At 43.9% G+C, this 24,079-nt stretch overlaps 1 protein-coding gene across 3 annotated transcripts in view; it reads right to left on the minus strand.

Annotated features, from left to right (window-relative positions):
- FHL5 (four and a half LIM domains 5) overlaps window positions 1–21,385 on the minus strand; it is a 33,730-nt gene extending 12,345 nt beyond the window's left edge. Inside the window, exons 1-2 of one of the 3 annotated variants that reach the window (XM_061989765.1) lie at window positions 21,183–21,385; window positions 14,909–14,939 (exon numbers count right to left, since the gene is read on the minus strand). In XM_061989765.1, the coding sequence (XP_061845749.1) occupies window positions 14,909–14,939; window positions 21,183–21,266 (115 nt within the window). In that variant the 5' untranslated portion in view covers window positions 21,267–21,385. Of the gene's footprint in view, window positions 1–14,908; window positions 14,940–20,740; window positions 20,827–21,182 lie in introns of those variants that run through there. The other 2 variants (XM_061989763.1, XM_061989764.1) reach the window with 2 other exon arrangements.
- Window positions 21,386–24,079: the final 2,694 nt, after the last annotated feature.

Below are 24,079 nucleotides of genomic sequence, written 5' to 3' on the forward strand. Positions count from 1 at the left end.
ACATACCTGAAAATAAAGCTGTCTTCACATTTTCAATGTACAGCTACTGGCCTGATGGACATTATGTACTGGATTGTCAAGCACAGTCTATCCAGAAATCACAGAATGGAGACAGAAGCAATAGTTGAAAAATTAAACCAGCTGCAGAGTGAAAAGGCCAAAGAAAAGGGGCAAACACTTGTTGTGTGTTCCTGACTTCCTCTTGCCATTGCTGTCTCCTACCTGACTGAACAGAAGACAAGGGGCTCCACGCCACATGGCTGGGTTTTGTGCAATCCCAGCTGTGCTGCTATGTTTGGTGACAATGTAAGGTGACACAAATATCCTCTGGATAGCAAAAGAGCAAAATACAAGGGGAAATAAACTAAATCGTAGCTCAAAGAAGATTTCCCTTGTTGTCATTGGAAAAGATTGTATTTTCTCACATATTTCTTTGCTGCCAGGTTCTCTGTTGGCAGTGGCAAAATACTGTGAGATAGATTATGTCTCTGTGACAGACATATGCAGGAAATACCACAAATCTATTGAGAGCCAATTGTATGAGTTTCCCATCCTGTAGTTTTCCAGGCTAAAGAGGACTGGATAAGCATCCAAACCTCAGCTGCTTTATAGGCTTGCCACGCTGAAAGTTGTAAGGACTGTAGAGATGAAGAATTATTTACTGGGTCTTGATGAAGGAAGAGGAATACAGAAAATTCCCAGTGAAGCAAACCCAGAAACATCTGCTGGGCTCATTGGATTGCTCTCTTCATTAAACTTGTTGAGTGCAGCCACAGCCAGTGCCAGCAACCATAAATTTTGGAGGACTTGGGAATAGCCGGGGAAGGTCTCCTATATGTCAGTGACCTTCGGTGGCTGAAATCTTTGTACTCAGAGTAACAGTGCAAATTAGTTTATCTTAACAAGGACAAGGGGTGATGGGATGAAGCTGGAACACAAAAAGTTGCACTTATAAGAAAAAACTATTTCAGTGTGAGGTGAGAGAGCCCTGGCACAGGCTGCCCAGGGGGGTGGTGGAGGCTCCTTCCTTGGAGGTCTTCAAGACCCACCTGGACACGTTCCTGTGTGACCTGATCTAGGTGACCCTGCTTCTGCAGGGGGGGTGGACTGGATGATCTCTAAAGGTCCCTTCCAACCCTACCATTCTATGACTCTATGATTCTAACCAGATGCAAAGTTTGAGAGTAAGGAAGAGAAGCATATGGGTAACAAGATTCAAGAGAGTACTTAACCATCACAGGGCTTACATCTAGACCATTTAGAGTTACTCTGTCATGCTTGAGAGAGTAAATACACTCACTGCCTGTCTCACACCCATGGTTCAGCTTTAAAAAGACATGTCATATTTTTCCTTGTAAAAGGTGTGTGTCAAGAGGATGAGATGGCACTTTTTTCTATTGTCTCAAGTGATAGGACAAGGGCTAATGGACAAAAGCTGGAACACAAAAAGGTTCCACTTAAACACAAGGAATATCTTTCAGTGTTGAGGTGAGGGAGCCCTGGCACAGGGCTCAGGGAGGGTGTGGAGGCTCTTTCTCTGGAGGTTTCCAAACCCACCTGAACACATTCCTGTGTGACCTGATTGAGAGGAACTTGCTTTGACAAGGGTTTGAACTAGATGATGTCTAGAGGTCTCTTCCAACCCCCACCATTCTGTGAATCTGTGATTCTACGTGTTCCAAACCAATTTCCTGAACTGTGAGAGAAAGGCTATAATGCTAATTTCAGACCAAAAGTAATGACTTGATAGTTTGGCACAAGCTATGGAAAACTTGTTCCTCTAAATTGAAAATCTTTTGAGTTGGATTGATTTACTGTAATTCTGATTGCCCTAAATCTTGGTGCCAGCCAAGACAGGGTGTAGTGAGGTAACCAAATAATCTGCAACACAGATCAGTGGGAAACATACTTGCTTAAAAATATTACAGGCGTGTTTTATGGGATATCCTTGGAATAACAGTGTAACAGAGCTTGCATCTGGACTTCCATTTCCTTAAGATCAAACATAGATTTGAATGTCAAATGAATGAACCCGTGTGCATGAGAAAATGACATCCATCAGCTTGTACATTTACGCAACAAGCCATTAAAAACCAGACACAGCAAAGTGCATTCCGTGCACAATCATCACATAGTCATCACCAAAACCAAGGTTTTGCTCATTTTCTTCCATACTGGGGAAGCAGTATGAATTGTTGGCCATGAAGACAAATAAGCAAACATCATAGAATGTTTGTGGTTAACTGGGCTCGCTATTCAAGGTCATAGGACAAGCTTGAAATGGGGTTTCAGAGGAATTTTCAGTCTTTTTTTTTGTGGGAATTACAGCTGCAAACTGCCTCTGAGGATAACTCTGAGTGAACTACCTTTCTGATCTCTTCCTTGATGAATCAGTACTTCAGCTTGCTAACATAGTTTCATCTCAGCCTAAAAGTGGCAACAGCAAAGTCAGGGCATACAGAAAAAGCTTATGTCACTTGTAGTGCTTTTTGCTGCACAAAGCTCACCCACAAATAGACTCATAGAATGGTAGGGGTTGGAAGGGACCTTTAGAGATCATCCAGTCCAACCTCCCTGCAGAATCAGGGTCACCTAGATCAGGTTGCATAGGAAGATGTTCAGGCTGGGCTTGAAGACCTCCAAGGACAGAGACTCCACAACCCCTCTGGGCAGCCTGTTCCACTGCTCCCTCACCCTCACAGTGAAATAGCTTCAGATATATCTCTGATTTTTCATTTTAACAAGTTGCAATAGGCTTTAAAGTTAGTGAACACTCTGCACACCCAACACTGTTTTCCAAAAGGTGCTTCTTTTGATGGTGGTTTTTGTTTTTCCCCTGGGAGACGGTTTGTTCCATGAAGCCCAGGGTATGTGCACAAACTAAAACTAACTCTTGTAATACATCAGAACTTCTGAATTGTAATTATCCACCTCAAAACTTATCTGGATTAAGAGAGCAAAGTGCTATTACTTTTGTTTTACAGATGGCAGAACATTAAAAGAGCACCCCCCAAAGCTGGAGTCAAAGCCTGGGAGTGTGCTGGAGATGCTTCTCTAGTAAAATATTCAAGCTTTGCTTCAGAGAAAGTCTTCAGAGTTTGACCATGATGATATAAGACCATATTTTGAATTGAAGCAGCAATGGTATGAAAAAGAATAATGAAAACCTCTTGGCAAAGGTCTGGGTAACCTTTGTGAACTACTTTTACTGTTAGACAATGCAACCAAACAAAAGCGAATCTCATCTCCCTCAGCACCACTTGCTCCAATAAATAAGTAATGGTCCGAGCACCATGTAGTTAAGTAGAATGTTTTTCTTGTGCTTTGATCGTAATCTCTAGAGAAATGTGTTTACTTTAAGCTTGCTGGAAGCTAGACTTCGTTTTTTGAAGGTCAGTTAAGAAATCTCTGGAGGTCTGATGCTATTCACTCTCATGGAACGAAACGCTGACTCCAGCATTCCAGCTGTTAACTCGTGCCCTAGGCACAGGGAGAGACTGTGATACCCCAATTCCTTGGGAAAAAAAAAGGGTTTTGCTATTTAAATTGGAACAAAGCTGGGGTGGTTTTTTATGTATCTAGTAGGCACAGATATGTGATATCACTTGTAGCATCAGAATATTCCGAGGAGGCGCAGAGGGATGTTGCCAAGGATGTGAGGATATTGCAACTGGAGTCCCTGGGGTCAGATTTGAGAATGCAGCAGTCTCATGGTATGAATTATAAAGCAGATGAAAATAAAACAACAGAGCTGGTTAGTCTGCCTGCTGTTCCAGCAGATTAAGATAGAATTTAGCTGCAACAAATTAGGAGAGTGAATTTCTGTGGAGTCAAATGGTTTCCTACAAAATGCAGAGCACTCAAAGACTTCCAGTTAAGAGAACCATAAGAAAATGGCTGTGAAGCTGTGAAACCTAATAAATGTGGAACCAGCAGAGAAGGAATGCTTGTTTTCTCACTTGAGCTAAAAAGCACAGCTGTGGCTGTAGTATCTCTTAATAATTGATCTTGATATTTCCTATAAATGTATGTTAATATATGTATGCATGGAGGTATATACATACACCTAGAGACATAGCTACAAGACAATCCTGCCATTGAACTGCATCAACTTTATCTTTAAGAATGTACAATGTTTGAAACAGGGCTCTCTAATACAGAGAGGAGGAAAAAGAGGAGATGATAGAGTCACCATTCCTGGAGATATTTAAAAGCTGTGTAGACAAGGTGCTGAGGGACATGGTTTAGTTCAGTGATGGGCCTGGCAGGGTGAGGTGAGTGGTTGGACTCGATGGTCTTAAAGAACTTTTCCAATCAGAATGATTTTATGATTAAAAATATACCCAGAGGGGTTGTGGAGGCTCCTTGGAGGTCTTCAAGACCCACCTAGATACGTTCCTGTGTGACCTGATCTAGGTGACCCTGCTTCTGCAGGGGGGTTGAACTGGATGATCTCTAAAGGTCCCTTCCAACCCCTACCATTCTGTGATTCTATGAAAAGAAGTCATTGCAATAACTCTGTAAGCCAGCCCAGGCACTTGTCTCTTTTCAGGTAAGTGCATGTATTTCTTCTGGAACATGGATTTGTTTATGTGCATGAATTTGCTGACTTCATTTTCCCTATTTTGGGTGGTGTTTTGGGTTTTTTTTTGGTGATAGCTACTGAACAATTAATCACATGCACTTGCAAAGTGCATTTTGATTTCTCTGGGTGCCTGCTACCCCCCATAAATCTGTTATATCATTGTTATGAGACCTCATAAAAGCCCCAAATTCTAAAAAAAAAACCAAGTTAAAAATGAAAGATGTATTTCCAAAACACTGGCAATACCCTTGCTTTGTCTCTTCCCCCCTCAGAGTAACTGCAACTTTCCCACTGATACTTTTAAGTTATACTTGAGTGTTTATGGATACTAGAACTTCTACTCTTCAAAAAATAACTACAGAAGCAATAGGAACCAGGGGGATATATTGCAGATCAAGTCAAAACAAGTACCTTCAGGAAAGCAGAAACACAGCTGTTCTACCTCTGTCTTGCAGCAAAGCATTCCAAAGTCAAGTCCTGTGATCATCTGAGTGGTTGCAGGGCTTGGTGATGATCAAGTTGTACTTTAAGCAGCCAGGATGGATGCCAACCAGGATGATGCTGTAACAATCTGACTTCAAGGTCCACAAGTGATATCATTTTGGTGCAGTGTCTTAGCAAAGCTGCTCATTTATAGGTTGATCTTAGGGGTCAAACTGCTGGAGAGCAGCTCTGCAGAGAGAGACCTGGGAGTACTGATTGATAATGAGCTAAACATGAGCCAGCAATGTGCCCTCGTGGGCAAGAAGGCCAATGGCAGCCTGGGATGCATCAAGAAGAGTGTGGGCAGGAGGTCAAAGGAGGTTCTTCTCTCCCTCTCCTCTGCCCTGCTGAGGCCTCATCTGGAGTCCTGTGTCCAGTTCTGGGCTCCTCAGCTCAAGAGGGACAGGGAAGTGCTGGAGAGAGGCCAGCACAGGGCCACCAAGATGATCAGGGGACTGGAGCGTCTTTCATACGAGGAAAGGCTGCGGGACCTGGGGCTGTTTAGTCTGGAGAAGAGGAGACTGAGGGGAGATCTTATTAACATTTACAAATATCTAAAGGGTGGGTGTCAGGAGGTTGGGACATCCCTTTTTCTATTGTAGCTAGCAACAGGACAAGGGGTGATGGGATGAAGCTGGAACACAAAAAGTTCCATTTAAATATAATAAACAACTATTTCAGTGTTTCAGTGAGGGAGCCCTGGCACAGGCTGCCCAGGGAGGGTGTGGAGGCTCATTCCTTGGAGGTCTTCAAGACCCACCTGGACACGTTCCTGTGTGACCTGATCTAGGTGAACCTGCTTCTGCAAGGGGGTTGGACTGGATGATCTCTAAAGGTCCCTTCCAACCCCTGCCATTCTATGATCTGGTAACCACACCACACCGCAGTGTACTGTGTTTACACACCCCATGACCACAAGCAAAAAAATACAAGAGCTTCAGCTTAACTATGAGACCAAGCATCTCAGGAATCCTGCAATTTTCTCCTTAATTGGTATTGCTGTCTGCTGTGTTTACTCCATGCAAAGTCATATGTTGGTGTAGTCATCTAAGTTCTTCCTTTATTCTGGTACAGCATAATTTCCTGCTTACCTAAACTTCAAACGAGGACAAAGCAGATCGGTGGAAGTACCTGTAAGTGTTTGCAGTGGTGCAGACATAGAGAAATGCTGTTGCAGAAAATACTCCGTGAGCCTATGTCCCTCAAACCCTCTTTGCTAGCTACACAGCAGCCTAGCCCCATTGCTTCTATGGCAAGATCATAGAGTCACAGAATCTGAAGGGTTGGAAGGAATCTCGAATACTCATCCAGTGCAACCCCCCTGCCAGAGCAGGATCACCTACAGTAGGGCACACAGGAACTCATCCAGGTGGTTTTGAATGTCTCCAGAGAAGGAGATTCCATACTCTACTTGGGCAGCCCCTTCCAGTGTCCCTCACCTCAACAGGGAGGAAATTCTTCCTTTTATTTCTTTGGAACCTCTTCTGTTCCAGCTTGTACCCATTGCCCCTTGTCCTGTCATTGGCCATCACTGAGAACAGCCTGGCTCCAGCCTCCTCACACCCACCCTTTATGTATCTGTAAACACAAATGAGATCACCCCTCAGTGTCCTCTTCTCCAAGCTGAAGAGCCCCAGCTCTCTCAGCCTTTCATCAGAAGAGAGATGCTCCACTCCATCATCTTGGTGGCCCTGTACTAAACTCTCTCCAGCAGCTCCCTGTCCTTCTTGGACTAAGGAGCTTTAATTCATAGAACCATAGAATAGTTTAGAGTGGAAGAGACCTTTAAAGGTCACCTAGTCCAACCTTCCCTGCAATAAGAAGGGACACCTTCAACTAGATCAGGTTGCTCAGAGCCTCATCTAACTTGACCTTGAATGTTTCCATGGATGGGACATCTATCACCTTTCTGTGCAACCAGTTCCAGTGTTTCACTACCTTCACTGTAAAAATTTCCTTCTCTGGTCTGAATCTACCTTCTTGGGTAACCATTATCCCTGGTCCTGTCACAACAGGTCCTATTTTAAATCCTGTCCCCATCTTTCTTTTAAGCTGCCTTACTGAAAGTCCACAATAAGGTCCCCCCTGGAGCCTTCCCTTCTCCAGGATGAACAACCCCAACTCTCAGTCTTTCCCCATAGAAGTCTTCCAGCTCTCTGATCATTTTTGTGGCCTCCTCTGAACCTGCTCCAACAGCTCCTTGTCTTTCCTGTGCTGAAGACCCCAGAGCTGGACACAATACTCAGGTAGGGTCTCACTACAGCAGAGTAGAGGGGTAGAATCATCTCCCTCAACCTAGTGGCCACACTTCTTTTGATGCAGGCCAGGATACAGTTGACTTTCTGAGCTACAAGCACACATTGCTGCCTCACATCCAGCTTGTCATCCACCAGTACCCCTAAGTCTTGCCCTCAAGTCTTTCTGCACAACAGCTGCTCTCAATCCCTGATATCAGGGGTTGCCCTGACCCATATGCAGTACCTTATACTTGGCCTTGTTGAACTTCATGATGTTCACTTCTTGAGCTCCTTCAGGTCCCTCTGGGTGTTATCCCACCCCTCAGATATCTCAACTGCACCACTCAGCTTGGTATCATCTGCAAACGTACTGAGAGTGCACTCCATCCCATTGTCTGTCATTAACATGGATGTTAAACAGTACTGGTACCAATATGGACCCCTGAAGGACACCACTTACTACTGATTCATCCACAGAACTTTCTCCAGCAGCACCCAGCTTGTCCAATACACCTTGTAGTTGTTACTGAGATCAGCATGAGCAATTTAGTTGGCAAAATCCAAATCCATGGCTCTGTGTGCACGGCCTCAAGTTGCAGCAGGGGAGGTTCAGGCTGGATGTGAGGAGGAGTTTCTTTGCTGCAAGGGTTGTGAGGCATTGGCAGGGGCTGCCCAGGGAGGTGCTGGAGTCACTGTCCCTGGAGGGGTTTCAGAGCTGGGTGGATGTTGCCCTGAGGGAAATGGGCTGGTGGTTGATAGGGCTGAGACAAAGGCTGCACTCCATGAGCTTAAAGGGCTCTTCCAACTGAAACCACTCTATGACTCTATATTCTTCCTCTATCACGAGCCTTGCTAGTGAAGTTCAAGAATTACCATCAGAGTAAACCCACTGTACAGAGAAATTAGAAGTCAGAAAGAAGCATGTCTAATGTAGTAGCTGAAAGCTGGGGTGGGGTTTTTCTTTGAAAGGAAGGGACAGGAAAGTTTCTGAGTGGCTACAGAATGAAACCCAGATGCTTTGCTGGGTTTGTTTTTGTTTTAAACTAATCAACACATGAGAGTCAGGGAGTACAAGTCATCACTGAATATTAGTACTACACTGGTGCCCAGAGATTCCAGTCCAGAATAGCTGGCCCTGTTCTGGACACAAGAAGATCAATTGATCAGCAGTGCTGCTGGTCAGTAATGCAGCTCTGTGTTTTAGCAGAGGCAGACTGTCTTTGGAGTGGTCGATATCGATTCAAGTCTCTCTCAAGCTATTACCTAGGAACACAAAACCTTTTCATCTGCTCAGAGTCCTGGCTGCTGTCAATATGTTCACCAGCAGCTGCACATCAAAGAAAAGGTTAATGGTAATTTCTTTTACTTCTCTGAAATCATTCTTACCTGTATTCTTTACAGGTTTGCACAGTCTGGTAGAGCCAGAATTTTCTCCTGTGTCCATTATTTAGCTCATTCCTTTCTAAATACAGTCAGATTTACAGAAACAAAGCTGTATGTTGGTAGACACATAGAATGGTTTGGGTTGGAAAGTACCTCAAAGATCATCTAGTTCCAACACCCTGCCATGGGCAGAGACACCTTCCACTAGACCAAGTCTCTCAAAGGCCCATCCAGCCTAGCATTAAACACTTCCAGGCATGGAGCAGCCTCAGCTTCTTTGGGCAGCTTGGCAGTATTCTCAGTTGTACTCTCTATACATATAACCAGAAACCAAGTTTGAGGATTGCATGTGGTACAAAAGGGCCATGTGATAAAGTACATCTAAACCAGCTGGTGAGATATGCATTTAGAAGATAGACAGCTTTAAATTGATTAGCTTCAGCTGCCTGAGTTCCAGCAGCAAAGCAGCCATGAACCTAAGATGTGGATGAGAAATCATTGGTGAATCCTCAGTATGACGTTAGGGAGACAAAGTAATGTCACTAGTGGTGTACCCCAGGGGTTGACACTGGGACCAACACTGTTTAACATCTTCATTAATGACCAGGAGATGGGACAGTGTACCCACAGCAAGCCAGCACGTGACACAGTAGATGTAGGTTGATATTTGGTTGATGGGTTGGCTGGCATCAGAGGGATCTCACCAGGCTAGAGAAGTGGGGTGAGAGGAGCCTTGTGAAGTTCAGCAAAGGAGGATGCAAAGTCCTGCCTCTGCAGAGGAGTAACTGCAGACACCAGCACATGCTGGGGGCCAACCAGATCAAAAGCAGCTTTGCAAAGAAAGACCTGAGGGTCCTGGTGGAGACCAAGTTGAACATGAGCCAACAGTGTGTGCTTGTGGGTAAGAAGGCCAAGAGCATCCTGCATGAGGCAGAGGCATTATCAAGAGAACAGCAGCAGGTAGAGAGGATCCTTCCTCTCTATTCAGCACTGGTGAGACACATCTGGTGTGCTGGATCCAGTTCTGGGCTCCTCAGTATGAGAGAGATATGAAGCTACTGGAAAGAGTCCAGTAAAGGGCCACGAAGGTAATGAAAGGACTGGAGCATCTCACCTGTGGGGAAAGGCTGAGAGAACTGGGACTGTTCAGTCTGGAGGAGAGAAAGCTCAGAGAGAAGGCTCTCATCAATGTGTACAAATACCTGAAGGGAGAGAATGAAGAAGAGGGACTCAGGTGCCCACTGGTAGCAGAAAATGTGATGGGCACAAACTGAAAAAAAAGGGATTCAATTTAAAGAGGAGAAAGCCTCTTTTCACTGTGAGAGTGGCTAAACACTGGCACAGGCTGCCCAGAGAGGCTATACAGTCTCCATCCTTCTAGATACTCAAAATCTGACTGGAAGTAGCCCTGGTAAATCTGCTTAAGCAGAGAGTTGGAGTGTGTGATGTGAAGTCCCACAACACCTCCACTATTCTGTGAACTCTGATGGACTGCAGAAAGGTTTAACACTGCTGAGTGGTAAAAGAGGGAGGGTGAAAGAGTCCACGAAAGCTCAGTATTCACAGATGGGCATTTGAGCAGGAGTGGGGTCATTCCTGGAACAACAGGACTCCTCTAGATGACTCACTGTGAGTCCTCACATAAGCTAGACCTGGAGGTTGTCTAAACACATGAGAAATGCTGTTGCTTTCAGCTGTCGTATTTACATGCTTGAAGCTGAATGCATAGAATCATAGAATCACTGAATGGTAGGGTTGGAAGAGACCTTTAGAGATCATCCAGTCCAACCCCCCTGCAGAAGCAGGTTCACCTAGATCAGGTCGCATAGGAACGTGTCCAGGTGGGTCTTGAGGAGCTCCAAGGAAGGAGCCTCCACAACCCCTCTGGGCAGCCTGTGCCAGGGCTCCCTCACCTGAAACAGTGAAATAGTTCTTTCTTATGTTTAAGTGGAAGTTTTTGTGTTCCAGCTTCATCCCATCACCCCTTGTCCTGTCGCTAGCTACTATAGAAAAAAGGGATGTCCCAACCTCCTGACACCCACCCTTTAGATATTTATAAATGTTAATAAGATCTCCCCTCAGTCTCCTCTTCTCCAGACTAAACAGCCCCAGGTCCCGCAGCCTTTCCTCGTATGAAAGATGCTCCAGTCCCCTGATCATCTTGGTGGCCCTGTGCTGGCCTCTCTCCAGCACTTCCCTGTCCCTCTTGAGCTGAGGAGCCCAGAACTGGACACAGGACTCCAGATGAGGCCTCACCAGGGCAGAGCAGAGAGGGAGCAGAACCTCCCCTGACCTGCTGCCCACACTCTTCTTGATGCATCCCAGGCTGTCATTGGCTTCTTGGCCACGAGGGCACATTGCTGGCTCATGGTCAGTTTATTATCAACCAGCACTCCCAAGTCTGTCTCTGCAGAGCTGCTCTTCAGCAGGTCAACCCCCAGCCTGTCCTGGTGCATGGGGTTGTTCCTTCCCAGCTGCAGGACTCTGCACTTGTCCTTGTTGAACCTCAGCAGGTTTCTCTGTGCCCAACTCTGCAGCCGGTCGAGATCCCGCTGAATGGCAGCACAGCCTCTGGGGAATCAGCCAGTGCTCCCAGTTTGGTGCCAGCAGGGAACTTGCTGAGGGTCACTCTGTCCCCTCATCCAGGTGGTTGATGAAGATGTTGAACAAGACTGGCCCCAGAACCCATCCCTGTGGAACTCCACTGGCCACAGGCTCCAACTCGACTCTGTGCCATTGATCAGCACCCTCTGGGCTCTGTCATTCAGCAGCTCTCCATCCACCTCACTGTCCACTCATCCAAGCCACACTGCCTGAGCTTTCTGATGAGGATGTTGTGGGAGACTGTCAAAAGCCTTGCTGAAGTCAAGGTAGATGACATCTGCTGCTCTCCCCTCATCCAGCCAGCCGGTTATGCACTCATAGAAGGCATCAGGTTGGTCAGACAGAGCTTTGCTGCCTCTACCCTTGGAGCACAGATTTTGAGGGATATTTTCAAAGATAAGAAAAAAAAAAGTGTAATTTAGATAAGTACATGAGGAATTCATTACAAGCAGTGCCAATGTTTCCTGATATTTCAGATCTGGTAAAAGACAAGTCCTCAAATGCTTCCCAAGTGAAATATACGCAGTGAAATTGCACAGATTTGGTTATGGAGGAAAGAGAAAGGAAAATGGTAATTCTAGATAATTTCTTTTGAAGAGAAAAACCCCAGTTTCACTAGATTCAGCATTTCCACAGGGAAAAATCACTTCCACCATTCTCCAGTCCCAGCCATGTGTGAAATTAACAGAGACACATAATATTTTCGGTGTTGTCACTGAGTGTGAAACACGATCAACGTGTCCTTAGTCAGCCATTCTGACACTTAGATATGAGTACTGCCCAAAAGCTGGCTCCTTTTGTGATGGAAAGGAATTACCAGCTTGTCTGCAGTATCTGGTTGTATTTAGGGAAATGGGCTGATGGTTGATAGGGCTGGGACAAAGGCTGAGCTCCTTGAGCTTAAAGGGCTCTTCCATCTGAAACCATTCTATGAGTCTATGGTTTACCAAATTTGCTTTTCCTCACTGATCATTTTCAGTTCTTGGTGTTGATTGTTGCAGAACCAGGCTACAGAAGAGGGGTAAAGGTCTGCCTTCAGTAATGATTTCACTGTATTGTTTCAGAAGAAGACCTAAACAGTGCTACGGTCTATTGCTCAGCCACTGCCCTGTGCAGAACAACAAGGAATAAAGGAGAGTTTGGGGCACTGACATCTACACTAAATATACTCCTTACTAGGACTCAGCAGAGAAAGAAGATCTAAAAATATACTTTCTTGCAATGACTTAAAGACTGAAAGAAAATGGCTATAACCATGCATATCTCTTTTTTTTCCAGTTCAGTGGACAAAACCATGCTAAGGAAGAGACGAGAAACCCTCCAAGGCAACACCAGGCAACAACCTGCTCAGGAGGAAAGTTTCCTAATCCCTTTTAGAGGATTAAATTCATGCTCTGAAACTTACAAGCTTCCAAAACTAATAGAATTGAAAAGAAATGTTATTGCATCAGTGGGTTTGGGGGAAAAGAAGAGAAGTTTTGAACTAAGCTGAATTGAAAATGATCCAAAACTTTTACCTTTAAAATTTGGATACATTTTAATGAAAATATATGTGAATTAAGAAAAAAAAACATGGAAGGGCCAGTGTTGTTCAATGTTTGCATCAATGACCTGGATGGGGGGACAGAGTGTACCCTCAGCAAGTTCCCTGCTGGCACCAAACTGGGAGCACTGGCTGATTCCCCAGAGGCTGTGCTGCCATTCAGCGGGATCTCGACCGGCTGCAGAGTTGGGCACAGAGGAACCTCCTGAGGTTCAACAAGGACAAGTGCAGAGTCCTGCAGCTGGGAAGGAACAACCCCATGCACCAGGACAGGCTGGGGGATTGACCTGCTGGAGAGCAGCTCTGCAGAGAGAGACCTGGGAGTGCTGGTTGATAATAAACTGACCATGAGCCAGCAATGTGCCCTCGTGGCCAAGAAGGCCAATGGCAGCCTGGGATGCATCAAGAAGAGTGTGGGCAGCAGGTCAAGGGAGGTTCTGCTCCCTCTCTACTCTGCCCTGCTGAGGCCTCATCTGGAGTCCTGTGTCCAGATCTGGGCTCCTCAGCTCAAGAGGGACAGGGAAGTGCTGGAGAGAGGCCAGCACAGGGCCACCAAGATGATCAGGGGGACTGGAACATCTTTCATATGAGGAAAGGCCGACAAATATCTAAATGGTGGGTGTCAGGAGGTTGGGACATCCCTTTTTTCTATAGTAGCTAGCAACAGGACAAGGGGTGATGGGATGAAGCTGGAACACAAAAAGTTCCACTTCAATATAAGAAAAACCTATTTCAGTGTTTCAGTGAGGGAGCCCTGGCACAGGCTGCCCAGAGGGGTTGTGGAGGCTCCTTCCTTGGAGCTCCTCAAGACCCACCTGGACACATTCCTGTGTGACCTGATCTAGGTGAACCTGCTTCTGCAGGGGGGTTGGACTGGATGATCTCTAAAGGTCCCTTCCAACCCTACCATTCTGTGATTCTATGATTCTATGAAAGCATTTGGTTTAGGAGAGTAAGACTCAAAACAAAGGTGAAATTTGACTGAAAAATATTGGTCCAAAGTGGATCTGAATTTCTCAGTGGAAAAATTTATAATTAAAACCTTAAATTTCACTTTTGATGTAAAGTTAACACAGTAATTTGAAGAAGCAATGTTATAGATAACTACATATAGCTCTGTAGAACTACATATAGTTAACTAGATATGGTTTTATTATGGGAAAAAAGAGATGTAATTCAGAGTTAAAATGAAGACATTTAGTAGCACAAGGATGTTTCTGCTGAGTTACAGTTTGTTCACGTTGACAATACCATTGTACTTGCATAGAGATGTTGCTGTATTTTCCTTCAACCTACAACCCAGCAAGTACTAAAACTTTTAGAAAGAGGAACATTAAATGTTTGAGGCTGAACTGGTTGAGATGAGAAGTGATCAGTGAGGTTGTAGCTGGTCTCTGGCAATGAATAGTCTTCCCCACTGCCCTTTCTACCTGGTGTTTCCAGCCCCCTTTCCTGCCTCCACCCTCACCTATAATCCCCTAATCATGGAAAATACTTCCTTTGCTGAAGTCTTGCTCTGAGACTTTTACCAAGGAGTTGAGCCCTAGTGTGCAAATCAGAGGAGCACTCTGTGTGATCTCCCATCAGCATCTGCACAACAAACATCTGCCTCCTAATTCCTCTCTACACAATGTGCTAAAGTCAAAATGCTCACACAGCTGAGCAGAAGCCCACCAAGGAAAGAGCAGCATCTTAGCAACACACTGCCATCACTGGGCAGGAACACAGCTGCCTGAAAAAATGACATAAGCCTGCCTTTGGGACAGAAAGCTTTTGTAGGGAAAACAGTAGTGATAGGAAGTGGTGCCTGTGATCCAGTGGGGAGTGAAGTGCTCAGAGAGCGTGAAACCAAACAGCCCTGCCACTAACAAGAGGTAACAGAGCTTCAATAGGTGACTGATGCTGACTGCAAGCTTTAAGATCTTAGTAAAAAAACAGGCTGATTCATGTCTTTGCAGATGCATCAACAGCAGAGTCTGGATTTCCCTCACCCTGACATTTTATTTCAGGGACAGGAAGGTGGATAAACACTACTGTGTCTGTTTAAACAGTACTGATGTACCAGTACATCACATGAATGATGTGAGCCTTCTCTAGCTGGGTTCTTTAAAAACCTGTGACCTACTTTAGAACCTTTTTAACACATAAAATGAGCAGTAAGAAAAAGATGAGCAGCAGCAGCAGTGATGTTAGCAGCCAGCTAAAATTGGAAAGGGTTTTCATTACCTCATTTTAAAATAAAAAGCCCTCCTTCACTCCAAACCCCAAGTGATAATAAAGTGTCTGCTGCAGTGGTATGGCCTTTTCCTTTTCTCCCCTGGCTGCACTGTGCCAAGCTGACCTAGTTTTCTGAGGGGAAAAAAATAATCAACCAAGCTGCAGCACTTCTGTAATAAAAATATGACCCCCTTATCAAAATGAACCACCTCTAAAGATTTCCTGTCTCAGCCCTGTTAAAAGATCATCATGAGCTAGGTGCCGTTACAGCTTAGGAAAGCAAAGACTACTGTCAAGGGTATTGGTATGCAAGGTCTCTGTTTCAGTTATTGTTCCCAGGTATCTGCAGGCCAGTTCTGTTGCTTGCAGTGCTCCATCAGTCTTGGCTGCCACCTTCATACCAAACTTTTCACTGAAAACAGAGAAGGTGTGGTTCTGCACGTGAGCCCTGGGCTGCTTGTTATGCCCCCAGGAATCACAGTGTGTGAAGCCACTGCTGTATTTGGCCTAAGAAATGCTGGCAAATGTGGCATGTACACCCTCTCTTCATGCTGCCTGTGAGCTGTGCAGGGTGGTCATTGCTGTCACAGTCTCCATGGAGAGGAACTCCATGATATGCCTCCACAGTCCTTCCCAAGGGGAAAAGAGGCTGCAAGAAGGGCAGTGTCAAGGGTCAGGATCAAGGACAGAAGGAATGGGGATAAACATTGAGTAGAGCTATTAAGAGCCTGATCTCAAAGCAAGGGCTGCCTCTGGACTGTGGCTTTTTGCTGACAGCTAACAGTAGGTATGACTATGATGCCTTGCAGCAATGGTCCTCTGCAATTGCACTGTCTTTGGAACACAGGGATCCAACAACACAACCTTATTAAAAAACACATGCATATATTGCATCTGCTAGGTGGATGGACATGAAAGGTCCAGCCTGGTGAAGAAAACCTGAAAGATTTGTATTCTACTGCTTTTACAGTAACCAACTTGTTATATAACTGAGGCAGTGGGCAAGCAAGCTTTCCAGGAGAGCACACACCAACCAACCAACATGAGAGTACACTGTGGGTGTTCTTAAGCAGATTTATTCAACTTCTGCTTCCCTCTAAGTGCTTTGAGAACACCTGCTTTGTCTCCTTTTAGAACAGGACCCCAGGAACATCTGCACATGTATGTAAGTGGATGTAGCTGGATAATTTCACTCAATTTGTGAATGTCAAATGAGATGATTGATTTAATATGTCCTGGATTAAGTCTTTACCTCTGCGTGTTAGGGTTGGTGTCTTCATATCCATTGGAGAGCAATGGGCACAATTCACTTATGAAGTCTCAACCTCTGCACCAAGGTTGCCATAACAAACTGGTACAATTCTGCATGTGCACCTCACCAAAGAGCTGGAATTACAGCAGGGTGACTTTTTCCTTCTATTCTCTGCACTGTATTTGTTTGGAATACACTGTAAAGCTGGAAAGCCATATTCAACTAAGCAGGTTCATCAAGTGCAGGCTGTTGGTCTTTGGGCTGGGGGAAAAAAAGTCAAATATTCAGATATACACCTTCTTTTATGATGTCCTGTATTTCCTGTGAGTAGTAAACTGGTGCATTTCATTTCAGCAGAGCAAAGGGATACATGACTCACAAGGTAAAAGAATCAGCTCTAGAAGAGGGCTGACAATGTGGCTTTTGAAGGCAGTGAGCTGCCTTCAGAGTGGGGCTGATGAGATAAAGGAAATGGAGGTCTTTAGCTTCTTGTTCATGCTCTGCCAGGGAAGAAAATAACAAAGTGTTACTGTGATGAGTAAAGAAAAAATGTTGGGTGTTTTTTTTCTGGGCTTCTCTTCTCTTCTCTTCTCTTCTCTTCTCTTCTCTTCTCTTCTCTTCTCTTCTCTTCTCTTCTCTTCTCTTCTCTTCTCTTCTCTTCTCTTCTCTTCTCTTCTCTTCTCTTCTCTTCTCTTCTCTTCTCTTCTCTTTTCTCTTCTCTTCTCTTCTCCTCTCCTTTCCCTTTCCCTTTCCCTTTCCCTTTCCCTTTCCCTTTCCCTATGTGGCATTGCACATCATCCAATGTTAATTGAAGACCTTGTGGATCTGGAGGAACTGAGCAGATAATGTCTTCCCAAACAAGACAGACTGTATCATGGCATCTACTCTGTTTAACTTCAGCCCTCGTGTTCTCTGAGCAACAACATCAACCAGTCCTTACAGAGACTCAGCCCAGGCTTCTATTCATGCCCTACCAGTGATCCTTGCCATGTACTTGAAATCTTTGTGTCTCATACTACCTGTTCTGCCTACTTAGGAGATGAAGTCTACAGAGCAATTATTTTGCCTGTGCTATGCTAACATTTCCCTTAAGCTGTAAAATCTCTCTGCCAGACATTAACATATTTCTTTCTATTTTAACATCCTTGATCTTCCTAAAAGTGGCTACGATTTAAAATTAGACCCTGCCATGAGCAGACCACGGTATTCTGTCTTTCTTTATTATGATATGAGGTTATTGACCCTTCAGTTACTGCCCTGCTGGGATTTTTTGTAATGTCCTGGCATGTGAAAAGGTCAATTTTTGGCACTATGACTTTCAGAGTGGATTCCTTTCTATGGTTATAAATACATGCTATGTAAAAGCTGGTTCCAATGTAGGATTGCCCTGTTCTGATTGAAGGGCAATTAACACTAAAGTCTTGGTGAGCACCCAAGACAGGCAACATTTGACCCAGACAAATGAAAACAATCAATAAAGTCTTAGAATTATAGAAGAAATTTGGTAAGAATGAAGAAATTCCTTTCTAACATTTAGGAAGGTTTTAAGATCATGCTATTTAACTCAAGGATATTATGGAACAATGAGTCCACTGGTGAAGTCTATTCCAGTGACAACGTGAAGACTGACACACAGCAACCGTCTTTGCAAACCCAGGATGGAACTGAGCAGTTTCAATATGGGATGATGTTCAGATGCTGTAACTCTGACCAGCTGTGGGGGATGAGGTCACTGTGAGGAAAGTCATAAGCAGCAGCAGAAGCCGCATTAAGGAATGAATACAATTCAAGTGCTTTTTGCTACTTCATGTTACATTTGGTAAATGTTATCAGTAAAAATCCTGGGCCAGGTGATTAAACAAAGTAATCAAGAAGCATCAAGAAGAGTGTGGGCAGCAGGTCAAGGGAGGTTCTGCTCCTCCTCTGCTCTGCCCTGCTGAGGCCTCATCTGGAGTCCTGTGTCCAGTTCTGGGCTCCTCAGCTCAAGAGGGACAGGGAAGTGCTGGAGAGAGGCCAGCACAGGGCCACCAAGATGATCAGGGGACTGGAGCATCTTCCTGATGAGGAAAGGCTGCGGGACCTGGGGCTGTTTAGTCTGGAGAAGAGACTGAGAGTGGGCCTCATTAATAGCTACAAATATCTCAATGGTGGGTGTCAGGAGGTTGGGACATCACCTTTTTCTGTTGTATCCAGTGACAGGACAAGGGGTGATGGGATGAAGCTGGAACACAAGAAGTTCTATTGAAACATAAGGAAAAACTTGTCAGTGTTGAGCTATGAATATTCTTCTGAGCTATAAAGCCTCTAAGCATGAGGCCAGCAAGCAACTAGGGCAGCGTGTTCAGCTCCCTTACACCTAAACACGTTGAGATGTGCATGGATTTATTAGTCCTTAGGTATAGACCCAGAACAAATTCAAACTCCAAACCATGGCTGAGAAGAAAAGTAACATACTAGAATGAAGGAAGTGTAATCAAAGAATACTCTTACTCTAAGATAAGGAAACAAGAAGGGATGAGAGCTGACATAGAATCACAGAATCATAGAATGATAGGGGTTGGAAGGGACCTTTAGAGATCATTCAGTCCAACCCCCCTGCAGAAGCAGGGTCACCTAGATCAGGTCACACAGGAACGTGTCCAGGTGGGTCTTGAAGACCTCCAAGGAAGGACATACACTGTACAATATCAGAGAAGAATGGGGATATTAACAAAAGCTATCCCAGGCTTACTGAGGATAATGAACAGAACACTTTTTATATAGATAAATTCCTCTCCAGGGTGACTTCTAGCAGACACATAATTTAGCCAGCATTAAAAAGTCAACCAGGGGAGATTAGTTAGCCTTTGTAATGCCTTATCCAGCCTGTATCTCTGCTATAGAACTTTATGTCATGGGGTTTTAATTAGCTTGCTTTTAATCCATCAGTTCAGTGGCTTTGGAGTAATGTTTGTGTATTTCTACAAACCTATCCCTGTTTCACCCCTCTCACATTTTAAAGGAAAATACAAATCTGTGAAACAAGGGGTTTACAGCCTCCTTTCTAACTAGAGCTGCATGCCCTGTCCTAGAAGAATAAACTCCACTGCAGGAGCCCAAGAGGACCATCAGCAGCCTTTTGCCATGCCAACTTCCAAACTTGGGGCTCCAAAGATTTTAGCAGAACAGTTGAATTGGAAATCATTAATTTTTCGAGCATCCCAGAATTGTCCATAAGACATCATCTTACCCTAAACTGGCAGGGGAGCATGCAGAAAAACACGGGGCAGTTTTAATGGCCAAGTGACCTTAAAAGCATGAACAACATCTAGAACTTGTTTAGTGGACAGGAGGGCTGCTCATTCCAATAGGGTCAGAATTTCACCCTCTGATTTTGGAAGCATGCTGGTTAAGATTTTCATATTTCCTTCTGGCTGTCCATAGTTAGGCAATACTTAAAGTTATTTTGTCTTTTAGAAACAAGAATCAGCAATGGAAAAAAATGAAGCAAGCTGAGCTGGTTGATATAGAGCCCATAGCATGTAAGTCTTAACAAACCAACCGAAAAGATACACTTCATGAAGCACGACTGCCTGCAAATAACCTGGAGGTACTGAGGTCACAACTCATCAGAATCTCTTTCAAGCAGCTTTTGAGTTCATTTTGCTCTAGTCCTACAGGAAGGTTAGTATGTCACCTTAATTTGCTACCAATTACACAACTTGGAATCAAAGTGACTTTAGTGACAGGGCAATAAAGTTCTGTGGGAAGACCATCAGCAATCTATGGTAACATTCATCCGCTAACTCCATCACAGCCTGTTCTGTTAAAATACTCTAGAAACGTCCACTCTGCTCACAAACAGAAGAAAAACATTGGTGAAAATATTAACCTCAAACAAACAGGCATCTGTGTTTCTAAATGTAAGAGATTTGGTGCCCAGCTCCAGATATAAACCCAGATCCCTTGAAATCAGGGACAGCTAAAGAAATACATCTTCAAACATACCACTCAAGTAGAAATTGCACTTGAAAGTCTTCTCCAAGTTTAACTGTAACCTCCTTAATAATAAATACTGCCCTTATGAAGTCAGGTAGCAGTAGAATTAACTGACATAGACTTTAAGGACTGTTCCCATGCTTTTAAAACCCTGCGACACAGGCACACGTTTCCAGCACCATTCCATTAAACAGTGGTAGATCCTTTCAATACTACTGTGTCTCTTCAAATACCCAAAATTATGGTCCTAGAAATCTGATAGCTGATAGATAAAAGAAAGTGTCTTATGGAGGGAGAATGTGGAGATAATACTTGATTTCTATAGCAAGTTTATTGCTATAAACACCAGCTTGGAAACTGGTTTTACTTCAGAAAGAACAAGAACAATCCCCATTAGGTGTTACAAATAGTTATGCTAGAAACAAGCAAAACTAAGTGAAGCTAGAAACAAGACTTACCTTATTAGAAAGGACACCAGAAAGTTTTCTTGCAGTAGTAAAATGCTACAAAAGCTTGCTAAGAGATAAAAATAGTAATTCAAATGTCACAGGAAGCAGCACACATGTAAGGTTGTTTTTTTTGTTGGCTTATTCTTTGGAGTAAACAAAATTAATCCTCATCTCATTGCAAAGGAAATGCCAAACAATCTTCTCATAAATTAACAAGTGAGCCAGTTAATAAAATGAAAACAACTGCATCCACAAAAAGTTGGTGTCCCTTCTGGTTCTCAAAATTGTTGATATGTGTGTAGAATCCTGCATCTAATTTAATTAGGAGTTTTGCATGTGAGGAAACAAGTTGCTGCTTACTCGACTAAAATGTTAAATCAGGTTCCTTGCAGGCTACCACACTTCAACATTATCAGATAAAGGGATAATGGGAAAGAGTCTCAGTACTCACATTTGGATTTAAGCTGCTGCTCTTGGTAACTTGTGCACCAAAAGAAAGGAAGAAATGATGACACTTCTTCACAGAAACAAGCATTCATCAAATCCAAAAGAAACAGAACACTTTGCCAGAGTTATTTGAGGGTCCCATCAGAATTTGGCTGGATGTAGGAAGGCTGAGAGTCAGATTGTTTCCCTTAGACCTCATGACATGCAAATAGCTGGCTGCCTCACCACTGAATCAAATCATTCTTTGACATACTGTGTTTAAACATTGCAAATACATACCATGTAGGAGGTTCTTAAAGGAATATACTTCAGACAGTTGTGTAAAGGAAAAAACACTTCTACTAAAAACCTAAAGAAAGAAAATCCCCCAAAAACCTCAAACAGTTTAGCACAGGGAAAAAAACAAAACCTCAAAACCAGATGGATCATCGCTTATTATCAGATACGCTTTGGCTGATGCATCAGGAACCCAAAAGACCCCACGTGGCTTTACAAATCAGAAAAAGAGATATGAAAGTCATGATTGCTAAAGCCTGATTGTTGTGTACAGAAAGTGAGGGCAGGGAAAATCACTCTTCCAATTTCAGAAAAGACTGATGGGGACATGGCAGAACTGCTCTGACACTACTAAAGCAGTTTCTGGGCTGGAACAATTTGTCGCTCTTCCAGCAGGTGGGAAAGTGTTCACGTGGTGTTATAGGCTTCATCTGGAGTCCTGTGTCCAGTTCTGGGCTCTCCAGCTCAAGGGGGACAGGGAAGTGCTGGAGAGAGTCCAGCACAGGGCCACCAAGATGATCAGGGCACTGGAACATCTTGCATATGAGGAAAGGCTGCAGGAACTGGGGCTGTTTAGTCTGGAGAAGAGACTGAGGGTGGGCCTCATTAATAGTTAACAAATGTCTAAATGGTGGGTGTGAGGAGGTTGGGACATCACCTTTTTCTGTTGTATCCAGTGACAGGACAAGGGGTAACAGAAAGAAGTTGCAACACAAAAAGTTCCATTGAAACATAAGGAAAAGCCATTTCAGTGTTTCAGTGAGGGAGCCCTGGCCCAGGCTGCCCAGGGAGGGTGTGGAGGCTCCTTCTCGGGAGCTCTCAGAACCCACCTGGACACGTTCCTGTGAGACCTGATCTAGGTGGTCCTGCTCTGGCAGGGAGTTGGACCAGATGATCTCTAAAGGTCCCTTCCAATCCCTACCATTCTGTGATTCTGTGATCATCAGAGTGGCAGCAACAGCCCATTGTATGTTCTCCCTCAGCATTTCTCAGCTGTGGTCCCTTAGCTCATGGCAAGCAGCAGACAGCTGCCTTTCATAGACAATCGGCCACACGCCAGGAGCAGACAGAAGCATTTATACTTTGCATAAGGCTCTGTGCAGACCTTAAATGAAGTTAAGCACAGTGGGAAAAAAAGGATGGCAGCTTGTGGTATGGACCACAACTGACCTCCAGGCAGATTTTTCCACAACCAAGAGACAATAGATAGGAATCATTTAGTCTATAACATCAAGTGGGTGGGAGCTGGTTTACAGCAGAGACAGAAGAAAGAAGGAAATGGGTAAATGGTTTAAAGATGTATTAGACTATCTGAAGACTTTGGTAAAATTGCCAAATTAGGACAACATGTTCCAGAGGTTATCTGTGTCTGGCTACTATCTTGCAAGATACCATATCAGACTGATCATTTGGTTATTATGGCCATGAATTAGAATCATAGAATCATAGAATGGTAGGGGTTGGAAGGGACCTTTAGAGATCATCAAGTCAATTCATCATCTCTTATTTGTAGGTGACTCGTTTGTTACATTTCTCCAGACATTTACTTTGTCAAGTACTCAAACTAGATTGAATTCTTTCCTCCTGTTATTATATGAACTATAAGCTTTCTTTACACCAAGTACTTCTATACTGATTTTTCAAGTTTATGATTCTTTGCAGATCGAGAAGGTCCAGAATGAGGATGAATGGCTTCCTCTTGCCATTACTCCCCAAGAGCAAAAGAAATGAAAGTACAATTCTTGACAAAGAACCTTTTGAAGCTCACAAGAAAGAGCAAGACAAAAGCCTTACCCAAAAGAATCTCTCAAAAGGAGCTCATGACACTTCCAGTGCAATACATTCTGTCCAGAAAGGCTGAGAAGTACAGACACCTCCTGTAGCACATTAGACTCTGAAGACTACCCTTAAGTTTGTCAAACTCTAGATGGAGATCAAAACTGTATGAGTAGAACCCATGTCCAGAGAAGCACTTAAAACAGAGTCAAGACTTTGTGCCAACAGGCACAAGTTGAACGTAACTGAAGTGGACAATAAAACCTCTGCTTCTCCATCCAAGCATCAGTTAGAGGATGTCTCACACAGCTCCCACATTTCTTCCCAACCTTCCTGAAATAGAAAGCAGCCTATTTCATCTGTCCCCAGACATGGTCTGTCTTAATCTAGCTTCCTCTTCACACTGAGGCTTTGGGAAAGTCATCAACCAAATGGTGTTTCTGTTTAAACTTCTCAAGTAGTTCTTCCTGCATCATTTGGGTTTTTTTGTTAATTAAAAAAATCCCAAACCAAACAAAATGTAATTGCTTAACAGCTCTGGTTTCTGTTTTTAAATAAATAATCATTTTGTTCTCCTGAGAAAACATCTTTGGCATTCACTGAATATGTTACTTAGGTCAGCAGAGAAAGGAATTCTACTCTAGCAAGTATCCTGTTTACCCAAAATCTTCAAATAATTACCATTTGCTATGTTTAAAGTACAATCACCATTCAAAAAGTTTGAGTAGCACATATTTGGAGACTCAAAAAGTACTCCAGAGAAAAATCACTTCTTGCCTTGTTTTTGTATTCCTCTCCAGGCACCTACTTTTAGCTTCTGCTGAAGACACGATACGGGGCTACTCAGAC

Source organism: Colius striatus, chromosome 2 (assembly GCF_028858725.1).
Source record: "Colius striatus isolate bColStr4 chromosome 2, bColStr4.1.hap1, whole genome shotgun sequence".
In the NCBI taxonomy this organism is placed as follows: domain Eukaryota; kingdom Metazoa; phylum Chordata; class Aves; order Coliiformes; family Coliidae; genus Colius; species Colius striatus.